We start from the raw sequence: 17,500 nt of genomic DNA on the forward strand, positions 1-17,500 counted from the left end.
GAAAAGGACTTCAAAACGTACGAACTGTATACATAACCGAGTATACATGATAAAGCCCCCCAAAAAAGGATTCTCTACACCATATTCATATAAACTGTATATACACTGGCGCCTGCCAACTCGGCAGCGCTCAGCGAGGTCGAACCTATGACTTAGATTGTTACTGGAAAAGAGAGAGAGAGAGAGAGAGAGAGAGAGAGAGAGAGAGAGAGAGAGAGAGAGAGAGAGAGAGAGAGAGAGGGGATGATGAGTCGCTTTGAATTTTGCTTATAATCACCATATTTCACCGAGTCTCAATAAGTATTTAGATTTGATGACAAGCAAAACAGCTATTGAATTTAAGCAAATTTCTCATGGGATTATGGAAGTAATGTCGAATTATAATAACATCTCCTTATTCAATATAAAATTAAAATTTGCGTCAAAATACAGGCCTGAGACGCTTACTCATTCACGTCCTATTTAAGAGATAAAAAAATGAATAAGCTAAGATCATCTCTGACTGCTATTAATGGTTTTAAGCATTTTCTTAAGCAATAGGCAAATGCATATTGCAAAAACTCAATTCTCAGAGTTTAAAAAAAACTCGACTTTTGAAAAATTAAAAAAGAAAAACTCATAAAGGTCTCGAATAGAATTTTTCGACTTTTGAAAAAAAAGTGATAGGATGAGAAAAGATAGAATAACTTATTGAAATAATAAGTGTAAATAATGCAAGGAAATTAACCAGAAAATAGAAAGAAGAACTAAAGAAGAAAATCTATATCCCAACTTATAAGAAAAAAAAAATCAAATATTTCATACAGATTGACGACTCTCAGAGTCAACTTTGCCGTTCGAAAAGAAACATTTCGAATCAAACATGTGTAAACATATATATAAATGCATATGTATATATACATACGTATACTGTGCATAACTATGTATATACATATATGAATATATATAAATACACACAACCACACATACACATATATACACAAGTAAATATACATATCTTTTACATGTTTTTTTTTTTTTTAGTAAATAGGCTATAATATTGATATATAGCACCAATGGATAAGTTTAGTGTGGCAGGGACTCCCCAGGTATGAGACTTGAGATAAACAAAAAAATTGGGAAAACAATTTCAATATATATATAATATATACCATGTGAAAACTATAAATAATCTTTGGAAAAATAAATGTAAGAATATATGCATACATACATACATACATACATATATATATATATATATATATATATATACAGTATATATACGTATAAATATATATATATATATATATATATATATATATATATATATATCTTATCCGATTAAGTCTCATAGCTGGTATAAACCTCTCCAGCCACATAGAAAAGGCTTTGCCTTCTATTAAAATAAATACAATAAATAGTTTCTGTAGACTACAGAAGCAGGCAATGCAAGAAATAAAGAGAACAAAAAAAAAGTTTCTATGTACAATACCATTTTTGGGGGGGAGAATGGAGGGTCATTTTGTCTATATACATACGCACAAAAAGGAAAAATAATTACCTATGGAATGTAAGAAGGATTTCAGATTTTGAAAAAAAATATGAATGATCGCCAAAAAAAAAGAAAAAAAAAATCTATTTTGGTCAATTGTCCTTTACTGTATTATCGAAAATCCAAAAAAGGTGTGCAAGGTAACGAGACTAGGATATAATAACAAAAGGCGAAGATATATATATATATATATATATATATATATATATATATATATATATATATATATATATATATATATATATATATATGTAAGTATCCTTTTACGACACAATGAGGGAGGGAAAACACAAGATCATTTGTCTAGATAAAAAAAAAATATAAAATAAAGGTCACATGACAAAAAAAAAAAAAAAAAAAAAAAAAAACAGCTCGCACGAATATTACAATTCTTCAAAAACACGGCGACGTACGCACAGAAACCGTACATGAAAGTACGTGAAAGGTACGTAAGTACACGTACAAATCTTAGCTGCTGGAAGGCAAACTCAAAATATCGGGCCTTTTAGGCTCTTGTCTATAACCAACCGATATAAAAAAAAACACCCCAGCTGTTCTAAAGAACCAGGAACATCAGACCTCGTGTGACCCGTCAGAACTGAGTGTGCGTGTGCACGCGCGTGTGTGTAAATGTGTGTATATGTGTGTAAGTGTGTGTTGGTATCTGTGTGACCCCAGATGTGTCACTCAACGTGACCCTGACACTGCATTACTTCCAAAAAGATGTTTGTCATTAAAAAAAAAAGGAAACGATACCTATAATGCCTTGGAATGACACCAACTGCTAGAAAAGACAGAACTGACTACATGGCACTAGAGAAGCTTTCAGGATAATAACACAACGCAGAAAAAAAAAACGAAGGAAACAACACTAATAACTATTTACAACTGGAGAAAAAGACCACGTGTACTGTGATACCTACAGAACAGGTAGATGACGTAATAATCATAACGATGATGACTCCAATGATGATGTGAAATGGACCAGAGAGAGAAGAAAAGAACTAAAAACAAGTAATGATGGTAATGGAAAAATGGCAGGATAGGATAGAAGGGTTTCATGATAAAGCTATGTACAATATTGGCTTTTTTTTCCTAAGAACACGGGACTTTGGTACTAAAGACATTGCTACATAATGATCAGATTTCTTCTTAATCTCATTTTGCTTTTAAGCCCTTTAAAAAAAACACCAAAGCAAAATCCCACTTTTTTACCTCAGGTACTAAAAGATAAAGGGGTAGAAGAGGGGGGATGAAGGGGGGGGGGGCAAATTATTGATTGATGGTAAAATCAACTCACAGAAGGGCTAAAGAAAGGCGAGGAGGTAGGGTGGGGTAGTGCGAGGGTTGGTAAGGGGGTATGAAGACTGGGGCACTCGAAATTTCTGTGGCGAACGAAGGGGGGTTGGGGCACAGGCATTGACTATGTGGCCGACAGCCACCGATGGCGTCATGACATCAAAGCATGACTAACGCCGAGGGATGACGCCGCCGACGCCGACGCTGACGTCACTAATCCCTACCTATCTTGAGGCCGCGGCGTCGGAGGCAAAGACCCGGAGCTGTGTGAAGACCCCATGGATCCCAGGGAGCCGACCGGAGACGAAGGCATGGTCGCCGGCGCACTTCGGGAGTAGATGGGTCTGGTTAGCGTCTCGCGAGACCTGACCTTGAGCCAAGGATGCTGCAGGATCTGGTCAAGGGAGGGCCGGTCGGACGGCCTCACCCTCAGGCACCATCTAATGAGGCTCTGACATTCCTCGGAGAGGGATCCTCGGAAGTGGAGCTCGGCGGACACAATCTGGTCCTCGCACTCGAAGGGGATGTCTCCGCAGACGAGGTCGTACAGGAGGATGCCCAGGGACCAGACTGTCGCGGGGATTCCTTGGTACTGGTTGTGGAGGATCCACTCTGGAGGGGAATATACCATTGTTCCTGTAAAGAGAAAGAAAAAAAGGGTTAAATATGTCAATAAACATAGTATGAATGACTGATAAAAACACGTAATACATAAGATAAACATCTAATCAACCACAGTGTAAATGAATAACAAAATATATCTGATATGAATGGCATAGAATTAATTTAAAGATGAAAAATTACAAAAAAAAAAAAAAAAAAATGTAACCAAAATAATATGGGCAATGTTTTAATATTTTGAGTAAAATTAAACATGTTAAAGTTTTAAAAGCATGTTTTCACAAAGTATATTTTTTTTGGTAATTTTACAACTGACATAAAAGCAAAGTAGTATACAGTACAATCTTTGTTCTAGATCTTTTCTTAAATTTATAAGGCGAAATGAGATAACAGAATAGGAAGGGCAGTGATCTATAGCAGAATATATATTATAAAAAGGTGATTGGAAAGACTTTATGTATATGTCCAAAAACAAATATATAGAGTTCGCATTTAAAAGAGAGAAAACTAATGCCATTGCCTATCTAAGAGGAATTTTAAAGAACATCATTAGTCCCAAACAAGCATATTTCAAGATTCAATCTTCACTAATTCTAAGATTTAGGGAAAAAAAATTATCAATGACTCGTTACGAAGTCAATTCGCTTTCCTTAGAGAGAGAGAGAGAGAGAGAGAGAGAGAGAGAGAGAGAGAGAGAGAGAGAGAGAGAGAGAGAGAGAGAGAGAGAGAGAGCAATTGTCTGCGGAGTATGCTAGAAAGAAAATCTAAATAAAATCAGCAGTAGGGGATTCAGCGTTATGAAACTTCATCTATGGTGGATAACGGGGGAGGGTGGGCTGTGGCACCCTAGCAGTACCAGCCGAAATCGGTTGAGTCCCACGTCAGGCTGGGAGGAGCGTAAAGAGGAAAGGTCCTTTTTTTTCATTTGTTTGATGTCGGCTAGCCCCCAAAATTGGGGGAAGTGCCTTGGTATATGTATGCATGAGAGAGAGAGAGAGAGAGAGAGAGAGAGAGAGAGAGAGAGAGAGAGAGAGAGAGAGAGAGAGATATGCCGTCGTTTGGACAATCCTTTTTTGCATGGGCAACCAGTTAACATGATGCTATTCAGCTGAAAACAGATGGAAGAATGGGACCCATTGATCAAGTCATTCATTATCACGTCAATGTAACTTTTGTTCCTTTAAACGTCGGAACCCTTTGGTGCTCCGGCTAATGTCACACTTCTCTTAGCCGACGATGGGGCATAAAAGGTCAATGAAATCAATTGTTGAACAGCTCTGGATGAAAGATTAATCCCTCGAATAATTCTCAAGGAAAAATGAAACTATGATTTACTGAACGCAGACCGATCGTAGACATGTCTCGAAAGTGGAAGTTAAGTTTTGAAATTCAAATAATAGGGATTTTAATAATTTTCAGTTACTTTTTTAATAATTTTCATATCAATAATAATTATGATTATTGTAATAGTTTTAGTATTGAACGTAGACCGATCGCAGACATACGTCGAAACTGGAAGTTAACAGTTTTGAAATTTTGATAAAAATTCTATTAATTTTCAAAGTTATATTTTTAATAATTTTCATATCAATAATAATCTTAATTATTATAATAGTTTTATTACTGAACGTACAGTACACCGATTACAGACATGTGTCAAAAGTGGAAGTTAAAAGTTTTGAAATTCTAATAATAAGAATTTTCAGTTATATTTTTAATCATTTTCATAACAATAACAATTCCTATAATTACAATAGCTTTGAAAAACATTGATAACTTTAATGAATTTAATCATTTGGAAATAGTTACATTCGCCAATAATTGTATGGAATAACTCATCAGCAAAAGAAAATAATGGCAAACTTGTTCACTTTTAGATTCCTGAAAGGAACATTTTTTTTATACACCCCTTCTACCGTTAGAACCAACTGAATGATTGGTTGAGAACGGCATTCATTCAAACAATTTCGTCTAACAACCTCACCTTTACTGGTAATTTGTCATATAAAACCCTAAATGCTTCAGGAGGCGGTTTATAGGGGGGTATGAAAGAGTCTTATCTACTGGAAGACACGTGTTCTTTACAGGCAAATTATAATAATAAATGCAAAGATTTCTCTCCCTTTCTCTATAAAAATTCCTTCAACATCACCCCCTCCTCCTCCTCTTCCTCCCTTTCCGAGGCCTCTTCCAGTCATGAACATGAAGATTCATTGAATTCCAGTCACGATGGCCCGTTTTACCGCGTCGCTGGAAGAGGGCTTGGTGTGATGATAAGGACGAGATTTATCGCTAATCGAATGTATGCATCGACCATCGCGCATCTCTCTCTCTCTCTCTCTCTCTCTCTCTCTCTCCTCCTTACGCTCGTCCTCCAGAATTCCTCACTTTAGCCCTTGAGCGGTGCTCACTGATACGCTAGGGCGACCGTCTCTCTCTCTCTCTCTCTCATGAAGGCACCAGCATTCCACCACCTTCGTCTTCCCAAGCTCTCTCTCTCTCTCCCTCTCTTTCTCTCTCTCACCTCCCACGCACTCCCTCCCCCTCCCCCTGTCAAACCGTTGCAATTTTGAGGTGGCTAATCGCGATAACACGACGTCGGGGCTAAACAAACAACAGAGAAAGTCTTTCGCTTTGAACTTGGCTTCAGCTGTCGTTGTTTGCATGTGTTTGTTACTGTACTTGTCAAGTTTCATGAGCAAAGTTTAATGGGAGATTTCCTCTAATGGTCCAGCTAATGCTGTTTGCAATGTCAGGCCAGATTTCGTTCGCACAACAACGACAATAACAATACGATCTGAAAAAAGTACCCTGTGAAGGCAGTACGCAACACTACACTGTTAAAACCGTAATTTCAATCGGAAATCCTTCGTAAAAATATATTGTTCTCAGTTGTATTTCAGTAAAATACAGGCGACCGTAATTTTACCTTACTATGTTATTATCTTTTACGGGTTTGTGACCGTAATATCACACCTTTAGGTCAAATTATCCGTTTTTAAAGCGGTAAAAATCCTGGGATAAACGTTGCCAAGCATTTACTGTTTTTTAATGCAAATCTTTAAGCGTAGAATAGTTCACTTCATCTAACACTTAACGGAACAATTATCATAACATATTGACACTTTATTATCACCATCACTAAAACAACAGCAATAGTAGAGCAAATAATGACAACGACGAAAGTAAAACTAATAAGAACATGAATAAAAATATAATATACGTCAAAACTAATTTCCATAAAGAAACTCTACACACACCCCCGCTGGGCCAGCGTGTGAGAAAACGAAATGCGTGAGGGTACATGACCTCTCATGACCCGGTCTTTAGGGATATACACTTCAGGTCAGAGACAAAGGTCACGGCACCCTTCACCTCCTCCCTCCCCATTCCTTAACTTAACCCGACGCTTCCCACAGTGCCCTACGTCCGAGTGGCCCCCTTTTTGACTCCCTTCCTTATGAGGTCACGGGTTTGGAAGAGGAGTCCGAGCCAGGCAAAAAAACCTTACTTCTGGAATGAGTCATTTGTTAATCGTGTCAAGTTTCGCCAAAGGGTCAGGTATGAGAAGAGTGCGAGCCAGGCAAATGAATCATTCGTTTGCTAATTGTGTTGAGTGACGTAAGAAGAGGTTGATTCGGCAAATGATATCACCGAGCCTTGGCCTTTTCCTTCCAGGAGACAGAGACGGGCAAATGACCTTCCCAGAATAAGACCTTCACTTCTTTGGGTACCGAGAAGGGGCATAAATTGATCTGCTTCACGAATGAGTTCTTTGCACGTTGATTGATAAAGCTGTCGAAATCAAAATACTTAGAATAAGATACTCAGCTGATTCCGAAAACGCAGAGGAAAAGAGAAAGTGCCGCATTTTACAGTAGAACGGCGCAAAGGAGATAATAAACCAATTTGACTAACTCTCGAGATCACAACTTCCATGGCGCAGTTTTATCTTCGGTGTGTTTTACCCCTTAATTATCAATCAAAATATTAGTTGTGGATGATTACTAAAAGTACGCGAAGAACTTATAGAATTGGAGGTGCAATTTGTATAAGCTAGAATTTACGTGAAAATCTATTAAGTACACATATGTGTGTATACTACACACACATGTATATATATATATATATATATATATATATACATATATATACATATATATACATATATATATATATATATATATATACATACATATATATACATATATATATATATATATATATATATATACATATATATATACATATATATATATATATATATATATATATATATATATATATATATACAGTATGAGAGAGAGAGAGAGAGAGAGAGAGAGAGAGAGAGATGGTGTTAAACATCTAGCACACGCAATGAACTCCCGAAGAGTATATTTACTGAAATATGTTCTGCATTCCTGCTCACTGAGCCTCGACTCGTAAAACACGTGTGAGAAAAATCCGTGAGTTGTGCGTGTGAATGTCCAGACAACATGTGTGTGTGTGTGTGTGTGTCTGTCTGCGCCTGCGCACTGAGGCGTTGCAATTCGGTGTGAAAATTCTTTTTCTTTGAGTTAATTGACAAAATACAGTTAAAACTGACTCGCTCTCTCCCGCGCGCACAAACGCATGCACGTTGCATATGACGCTTACAAGTATATATATATGTAATTATCGCGGTAATTAGTGTTGTTATTCTGTTGTTATTATAAGGTTCTTCTTCTCATTGTTATTATTACTATTAGTTATTAAGCTGTTATTTAGTTGGGGAAGCAGGATACTGCCAATAAAGAAAAAACAGGGCAACAAAGAATAAAAAAAATATATAGTAACAAAAATGGAAAATGAAATAAAGAAAAATAACGAATGTTCAATAAACAGATGACAGATATATGAATCTTAATTGAATAATATTGTATAATAATAATAAAGAAAAAAAAATATTATCAACGAGTCACAAATTTTAAGGTACCGGAGATTCCACATTTACAATTAGAAAGATCATTCCACAATTTGATCACCAATATATTAAAACCATAAAAATCCGATTCCACTTTCAGGATTAGAACTATATAAAAAAGCAATCTATAAAAAATAACCACAAAAAAACCATAAAGTAATTTACAAAATTATCGAAAAAAAAGTCAGATTCCACCTTCAAGATTATTAATCTATAAAAAGTAATAGAAATCTATAAAAAAAAATAACCACAAAAAAAAAACAAAGTAATTTACAAAATTATCGAAAAGAAAGAAAAAAATAAATCCACCTTTACGATTAGTAATCAATAAAAAGTAAAAGAAATCTATAAAAAATAACCACAAAAAAACCATAAGGTAATTTACAAAATTATCGAAAAAAAGGTAAACACTGATCTTCCGGATTCTAGCGACCTTCGCATTCTATAGATGCCTGAGGTTTGCGAGCTTCATAACAAGTTTTTGAATCAATATCCATAAAATGGTGATGATAGAAGAGAAGAGAAGAGAAGAGAGAGAGAGAGAGAGAGAGAGAGAGAGAGAGAGAGAGAGAGAATTATTTAGGTTTGGCGTGTAAAGATTGTCTGGTTTGATTCCTTAATCATTAGGAAACAACGTCTGTTGCAGTTACACTGAGAGAGAGAGAGAGAGAGAGAGAGAGAGAGAGAGAGAACCCTATTTAGACTTGGCGTGTAAAGATTGTCTGGTTTGATTCCTTAATCATTAGGAAACAGCGCCTGTTGCAGCTACACTAAGAGAGAGAGAGAGAGAGAGAGAGAGAGAGAGATTCGTAACCTAACACAAAGCTATGATAATAATTTTTTTTGTTATCTTTTGACTTTGTATTGTGTGCAAATGAGCGCTCTCTCTCTCTCTCTCTCTCTCTCTCTCTCTCTCTCTCTCTCTCTCACCTGTCTTCATTTATATCCAAGACAGGTGTAGACCGGGCATAGGGGAACATGAACAAGCATCCAGGGAGTTCAAACATAAAAAACAAATACCGTCGCCTTGTCTCACTTTCAACGAGAAATGTCAATAAACAAGGACTGTCTTTTGTTTTTGTTTTGTTTTTTACTATGGCTCATTTCCGCATGTTAGGGTATCTCACAGGCCATTTGTTTGTGTTTTACGTAAAAAAGATAATAATAACAATGATTGCACAACAATATTTTTCAATCTAGGAAACAGCCACTTATAAACTAGTCAAAAATAATATTTCAACTTGAACTAGAAAACAGCCAGAGAGAGAGAGAGAGAGAGAGAGAGAGAGAGAGAGAGAGAGATGCACAGTTATTCTCAAAACCGGAGAAAAATAAATAAACAGTGAAAAACGTAACCTAATTTAAAAGAAAACAAGAGAAAGTCAGTAGCAGATATAAATGACTATTTCGTTACTATATAAACTAACTCCTAAATTATTCCTTTTATGATCACTAGGGCAAAAAAAAAAGAAAAAAAAAATCATGGAAATTCAAAAAAAGAAACAATTTAGAAGTATAAAGGGAGTGAATAAAAACGACATATTTAGCAAACAATGAAACACCAAAGAAGACACTAGAGAGAATGGTGCGCCTTTATAAGAATGAGTCCAGTCCAGGACTCCAGGATTGGTGCGATGACATAGTGGAAAGGGGGGGAGGGGGGCAGAAGGAAATGGCACGTATAAGTGTGAGTGCATTTGTATGTACGTCTGCACTATTGCTTAAGCATGAATAATCTTCAACAGGGTTCCTTAACACGGACCGTTTATGCAAAAGCTTACTGCGTCTTACATTTTATTTTTTTTTTCTTAAGAACTTAAGGTTATTTTCGTTTGTTTTCCAATGGTAGGGACAATTTAGTTTTTCATAATGAGCTTCGCTGTGTCTAAATTGGTTCATTTTATATTTGGTGCCGACTCGAGTTTCGAACGACTTTTTATTACTTGATTAATCATTACGACTAAATCAGTTGAACGATAGTATTACACTTCAATATACAGTCTATGAAGGTGAAAATATAAAATACAGAAATATTTGGAACTGATCTAATAATAATAATAATAATAATAATAATAATAATAATAATAATAATAATTTTCTAAATTTGTATCCATTATCATCAATATTTGTGACGAAACTTAACTTACTTAACTTCTATTGAGTTACCATAAATACTGGCATTGATCCTTCTACAATGCTGATATTTATGTCAGCAGGCCCCCCCCCCAAAAAAAAAAAAAAAAAAAAAAAAATAAAGAAAAAAAGAATGGTCATTTGGACCTACATTCCTTAAAGCACATATATGTTTTCTCCAAAATACTGGCAACTTAGTGCTGCCTTTAGTGAAATTCCCCCAAAATCTTTCATTCATTCACCTTCCCCAAATACTGGCATGTATCATTCCCAAATCAAAGACAATGCAATTCTACTAATTGTGATCTACACAAATACATTGTAATTTACTTGGCTGACTCCCTCGTCAGGCTGGGAGGAACGGAGAGAGGAAAGGTCCCCTTTTGTTCCTTGTTTGACGTCGGCTACCCCGCAAAATAGGGGGAAGTGGCTTGATAAATAGAATAGTAGACCTTCCCCATATACTGGAATTTCTCTTATAAAAACCAGGCAGAAAAATATAAATTCCTACATCACCACGCTCTTAAAAAAACAAGCAGAAAGATCTGAAGTCCACCACCCACACCCTCACCCGCGCCCACCTAACCCCTAAAATATATGTGCGACACAGCCTCAAGCTTCCGCCCTCCCCTAACCAGTTACAAAATCGCATACTGTACGGTAGTTCCCTTAAATAAGCAAACAAGTATCGTTCGGAAAGCTGACTGCGACCTTCACCTGCTAAATATCCTTTATTTATTTATCACTTTTTACTTGCAGCTTGTAAGTAGAAAGGGCAAGTTCACTTTTCGGAAGAGCAAGTGATCATGAGGTTTACGGTTGGGTGGGCGGGAAGGGTGGGAGAGGAGGGTAACGATAGGGGCGTTTGTAATGAAAATAAGTAATGAACAATCATCACTGATCTTCTAGTTATTTTCTTAAGCTACCTTTCATTCATATGTTGTAAAACCTTTGAAAATAAACGTTCATGTAATCTGAAATTATACGAAAACGAGTTGACTATAAACGTTATAAAAATAGCAAAAATAGACGAAATAAAAAGGGAACAGTGATGTTTTGCTTCGCGGTCTACAAACTGACAGGTAACTCGCCTGTCCTTCACCTTGCAGAACAGAACAACCTCGCCTCTGTCACTTTCTCTACAAACAAGGTGACTCCGTTTGTGGAAAAAAAGGGGAAGTCACTACCTGTGAGCATGTACAGCTGGAGACAGGTATTCCTGGCACACCTCGCTCTGAGGAAGTGCACTATATCACACCCTAACTGCGCGGTATAGAGACACCTGGCAGAGAAAGGTATGCCAGAAATGACTGTGTCCAACTGTACGTTCGTGTTGTGTATGTGTGCGTGCATTTGTAATCGATAGAGAAAGATATACGGTAAGTATACAGTACATTATGAACGCTGACAGCAAAATCTAAAATGCCACAGAGAGTAAAATAATCATATCTCGAGGTTATAAAGCAAACAGAAAGAACAACGAAATTAAACATGATAATTAATATCAATTATCAAGGAGGTAACGCATTATAAATCAGAACCTTACAAGGACAAGTCCGAATTTAGCTACCTCCTTTATTGATTAGACGCAATTTACAATGTACTGGACTGCTGGACTTACAATTGAAGCGAAAGAGCGAAGTGAATGAGGGAGATTGCTGAACTTACAATGGACTGAAACTGGTTAACTTACAATGAAATGAAATTGGTTAAATCGCAATGAAGTGAAATTGGTAAAATTACAATGAAGTGAAATTGGTAAAATTACAATGAAGTGAAATTGGTTAAATTTACAAGGAAATTACAATGAAGAGAAAAATTACAATTAAGTGAAATTGGTTAAATTTACAGGGAAATTACAATGAAGAGAAACTGGTTAAATTAAAATGAAGTGGAATTGGTAAAATTACAATGAAGTGAAATTGGGTAAATTTACAAGGAACTTACAATGGAGTGAAACTGGTTAACTTAGAAAGTGGGATGAGAGAGAGAGAGAGAGAGAGAGAGAGAGAGAGAGAGCCCATTACCCTTGAAAAGAAAAAAAAAAGCACACTCACCCTCGAAATCTGTGTAAATCTTGTCCTTGACGAAGAAAGCACCGGACCCGAAATCTATAAGCTTCAGCACAGGGCGTCCTTGGCGGTCCTTCGTCACCAGCAGGTTCTCGTCCTTGATGTCTCTGTGGATAACTCCTGCAGCGTGACATGACACGACCATCGTCACAACCTGTGACGTAACAAAAACAACAACGATGAGTTTCAGACAGGCTGAAGATTGCGTATCTGTGCTAATTTTAATGAAATATATTATGGGATAAATTGTATAAAATGGTTTGCATTAATTTGTTTATAATTATTAGTTAATAATTAGTTGTTGGTAAGATCTTACGTTGTTGAATGAAAATTCAAGAAGAGTTACCTATATGCTACTCTATAATGATTCTAGAGTACTAATAATAATAATAATAATAATAATAATAATAATAATAATAATTTACCTAAATGATTAATGTATAATTACTCTAGAGATAATAATAATAATAATGATAATAATAATAACAATTAAAATTATTAATATTATTATCATTATATGTAAGAAATTCCTTTTCTGAAGTAATAATAATAATAATAATAATAATAATAATAATAATAATAATAAATAATAATAAAAATAATAATAACACGTTGCATAAGGGCTTCCTTTTCTGGTTTAATTGTAATGATACGAATTATTCTATTAAAGAAAAAAAAATCCTTCTCCTCTGCAACAACAACAAACAACAAACACCACCGACTCACCTGCAACATGAGTTCGCGGGCCTCCTCCTCCGGGAGGGGCCCCTTATCGGTGACGTAGTCGTAGAGGTCCTGGCAAGGCTCGGGCCTCTCCAGGATCAGGAAGAAGGAGTCCTCACGCTCGACCCAGTCTATCAGGCGAACTACCTGGGGGATGTGATCGACACGTCGCAGGAGCACCACTTCCATGGGCACACGCTGACCGTTTTCCTGTTTGGGCGAAGAAGGACACTGCGTTTAATAATAATAATAATAATAATAATAATAATAATTTACCTTGATGATAGTCTATAATGACTAGAAATAATAGTGATGATGATAATAATAATAATAATAATATTATAATTATCATTATTATTATATTATTACTATTATTAGATTTAAAATTCTATTGCCATTAATTTTCCTGTCATTAGAAGATGATATCTGTTTAATTATAATCATATTAATAATAATAATAATAATAATAATAATAATAATAATCTAATATTTCCTACCAATTGGAATTACAACAGATAACAATAATAACTTCTTATCCTTTAACATATACTAAATAAAAGAAAAATAATAATTATTCTGCCTTGCATACAAAATATTCAGAACATGGAGTTTATCAACAATAACAAGACCTAAAAATAAACAATAATCAATATACATTTATGCAAAAGAAAGGCTTTGTTTACAAGACACTGAAAGTTAAGAAAGGATCCAAATATACAAAAAAAGGGTAAACAATGGCACAACAGAAGACACGAGTTTTTTTTTTTTTTTTTGTGGTAGAAACTGATAAATGAGCCCTCTGTATTTGTTTCTACCATTGTTTTCTTATGTCACTAACTAACTAACTAACAAACAAACAAACAAACCCACACACACACACCTAACTTGCCATATCAATATTATACAACATTTTATTTCCTTTATTTAAATCGTAGTTTTCTTCAGGTATCCAAAAAAGATATGAATATTATCATTATAATATTATAATGTATCATTATTATTATTGGGCATGCTCTTCGCACTCCCCAAGAGAGAAGACCCAGGCATACATGGCTGAGGACTATGAATCTTGAAGTAGATGATTAATCTGTATACTACAAAAACTTGCATTACGCAAAATATAGTGGAAATATTGATTTTAATATTGTTATTGTTCTTAAAATATTCCATTTTCACTGGCCTATTTTCCCTGTTGGAGCCCCTTGGGCTAATAGCATCTTGCATTTCCATCTAGGGTTGCAGCTTAGCAAGTAATAATAATAATAATAATAATAATAATAATAATAATAATAATAATAATAATAATCAGAAAGCCAGAAAAACAGAGCGAACTATAGAGAAAAATACTCACTACAAGTTTACCCCAAACCTCCCCCCCCCCCTTCCCAAGGGACACCCTCACAGCCTTGAGCTAGGGAAACTGTTGGAGGAGGCGACCCACATTAGCATAAACAGTGGCGAGACAATAAAGAGCATATCAATCTCTACATGCTCTTTTGTAGCATCAGCAACAGTGACAGCTTGTACGCTATCTCTCTCTCTCTCTCTCTCTCTCTCTGGCCAGCAACAATGAGCGTAAAATCATTCATCTTGTTCTTGCAAACAAAACGCTGTCAACCAAGTGTAACTTATGACCGACAGGTCGATGCTACTGATTTTTTTTCGTCTTATAGATATGAACAAGGACAGTCTTCAGCTCCTCCGTCAGGGTGGTTCGTACACGCGCACGCACACAAAATACACACACTCACACAACGACGAAAATCCTTTCCTGTACCTTTCTGTAAAAAAAAAAAAAAAAAATCTATCTCGTCCAATGACGGAGTTACCAACTGGGAAACTGGGGATTTTTTTTTTTGGCTTATAATATACAGCTTCAGTTAGTTTATACCCATATCTGTATTTGCATGTACGAGTGGCCCATGAAATCTACAAAACGGTTATAAATCAACACCATGTATATATATATATATATATATATATATATATATATATATATATATAGTATGTATGTATATAAACTCGTATACATATGAAAGGTGTGTGAGCGTTTATGTGTGTGCAGGCACTTAGGTATGTTCCTCCCCATCTTAAACCCGTTCCGAATAAGCCCTATAGGACTATGAAGTAAGTCTTCCGCTCATGTGCTACATTCTTCAAAGTAAGCCCTGCTGGAAGGCCGACACTAGTTCCGCCAACCACCGGTCACTCTGGCAGCAGGCCTACTGTATGCTGCCAAGCAGCAAATTGGTTCAGTCCAACAAGAAGATTTCTATTTCCATACGGAATTAACTTAAGATAACCAAGACTCGACTAAGAAAAAATCTCTCTCTCTCTCTCTCTCTCTCTCTCCTCTCTCTCTCTCTCTCTCTCTCTATATATATATATATACACACACATATATATATATATATATATATATATATATATATATATATATATATATATTTATGTGTGTATAATAATAATAAGATAGTCTCAATTGTTGGAATCAAACGACTGAACTGCTTTGAGTCCACCATTTAACTCCATGCTGCACCATTAATGACCTTACATTAATACCCCTTTAGAAATAATCGAAGGACGTGTAGCGCCATCGACTTAATGTGGGAGGAAGGGGAAGGGACTCTTAGGCCTACTACGATGAACCTATTTACTGCCGGGGGGGGGGGGGAATAGGAAAAGAGGGATAAAGCCGTTAGAGCAACATCCTCCTGATTTTGGTTTCCTCAATTCTGGGACTGGGAAAAGAGCTTTGTAAACACCCTATTCAGGAAGCTTTTTGTTCCTCTTGGGGAGAACGCATCGCCTAGACTGGTACAGGTACTGGTACTAATATGACACACAGGAATTGCTACTTTTCGGCCAGATACAAGAATTGCTACTTTTCTGACTGATACAGGAATTACTACTTTTCTGCTCGATACGGGGTGCTACACATCTGACTTGAAAAATGGCAAAAAGGCTGATCAATAACTGTCCGCAAAACCATTTAAAAAGTATGCTCTTGTTTGTTTATTTTCCATTTTTTATTCAAGGCGAAACTTATGCTAAAAAAAAAGACACGAAACCAACATAATTATCCACAAGTAAAATATACCATATAGAATTTTAATATGAATTGAGAGAGAGAGAGAGAGAGAGAGAGAGAGAGAGAGAGAGAGAGAGAGAGAGAGAGAACATCTTTGTACAATAGGTGTGAGCAGTAAAAAAAGAAATGAAACAAGGCAAAACCTTCCCTCAAAATGGCCACAGCACGCTAGAGAGAGAGAGAGAGAGAGAGAGAGAGAGAGAGAGAGAGAGAGAGAGAGAGAGAGATGCCTTTTCTTGTCTCCCCTCACTCCATTTATCGCCACCTTCTAGACCTTGACTCTCCCCTCGGGTCATATGCGTGACTTCCATAACGCTGTCATAGGCCTAAATTGGTGCCGCAGGAGGCGTCAAATGCGCCGTAACGGTGTCATAGGCCTATTGGGTTACCCGCAAAAGGGATCAGCTAACATAATATTGACACTAGACCTACTGGACATCTCCCAGAGCAGGCCTCTAGCTAAGTACCCCCCCCCCCCCCCCCCCCCTTAGACCGAAGCGGTTCTACAAAACCCTCTTTCCACAAACCTCTCATAACAGAATCTCCGCTTTCAAGGCAACCAGAGCCACACTCATTATAATTTCATGGTGATCTGGGTCACTATTAGGCATAAGAAATAATCCGTTTGGGAAACTAGGCCTATGGGAGGTAAGAACAAGGCTCAAGTAAAATGTGCCACGTATAAGCAATGTTTGTTTATGATAGACACAGCAGACGACTCAACCCAAAAAACACATTATGTATATATATATATATATATATATATATATATATATATATATATATATATATATATATCCATCCAACAGTGGAGGGGAAAACCAAAAATATTCTAGATCGACCTCCCGGCGAATGCCTTTATTCAACAATAATAAACCTCCTTACCAAAGCGGCCTCTCCTTACCTCCCCTGTAGCAAAGTCACCGCCAGACAGAAACCACACACCAACTCCCTTACGCTCCCTCCCCCTCCCCTTGGACCCCTCCACTCTCCTCTAATTTCCTTCCCCTTCTTACCTTGTGTAAGACTCTCCCTCTCTCTCCCCTCTTTTCTCCTCACTACTACGCACTAACTTTGAGTTGGCG

At 36.4% G+C, this 17,500-nt stretch overlaps 1 protein-coding gene across 1 annotated transcript in view; it reads right to left on the reverse strand.

The window, feature by feature from the left end:
- Positions 1-1,850: 1,850 nt before the first annotated feature.
- LOC137648537 (serine/threonine-protein kinase pim-3-like) overlaps positions 1,851-17,500 on the reverse strand; it is a 29,821-nt gene continuing 14,171 nt past the window's right edge. The window contains exons 3-5 of the mRNA XM_068381456.1: positions 13,328-13,534; positions 12,587-12,755; positions 1,851-3,466 (exon numbers count right to left, since the gene is read on the reverse strand). Of these exons, the coding sequence (XP_068237557.1) occupies positions 3,051-3,466; positions 12,587-12,755; positions 13,328-13,534 (792 nt within the window). The 3' untranslated portion in view covers positions 1,851-3,050. The remainder of the gene's footprint in view (positions 3,467-12,586; positions 12,756-13,327; positions 13,535-17,500) is intronic.

The sequence above is a fragment of the Palaemon carinicauda genome, chromosome 10 (genome assembly GCF_036898095.1).
Source record: "Palaemon carinicauda isolate YSFRI2023 chromosome 10, ASM3689809v2, whole genome shotgun sequence".
In the NCBI taxonomy this organism is placed as follows: Eukaryota; Metazoa; Arthropoda; class Malacostraca; order Decapoda; family Palaemonidae; genus Palaemon; species Palaemon carinicauda.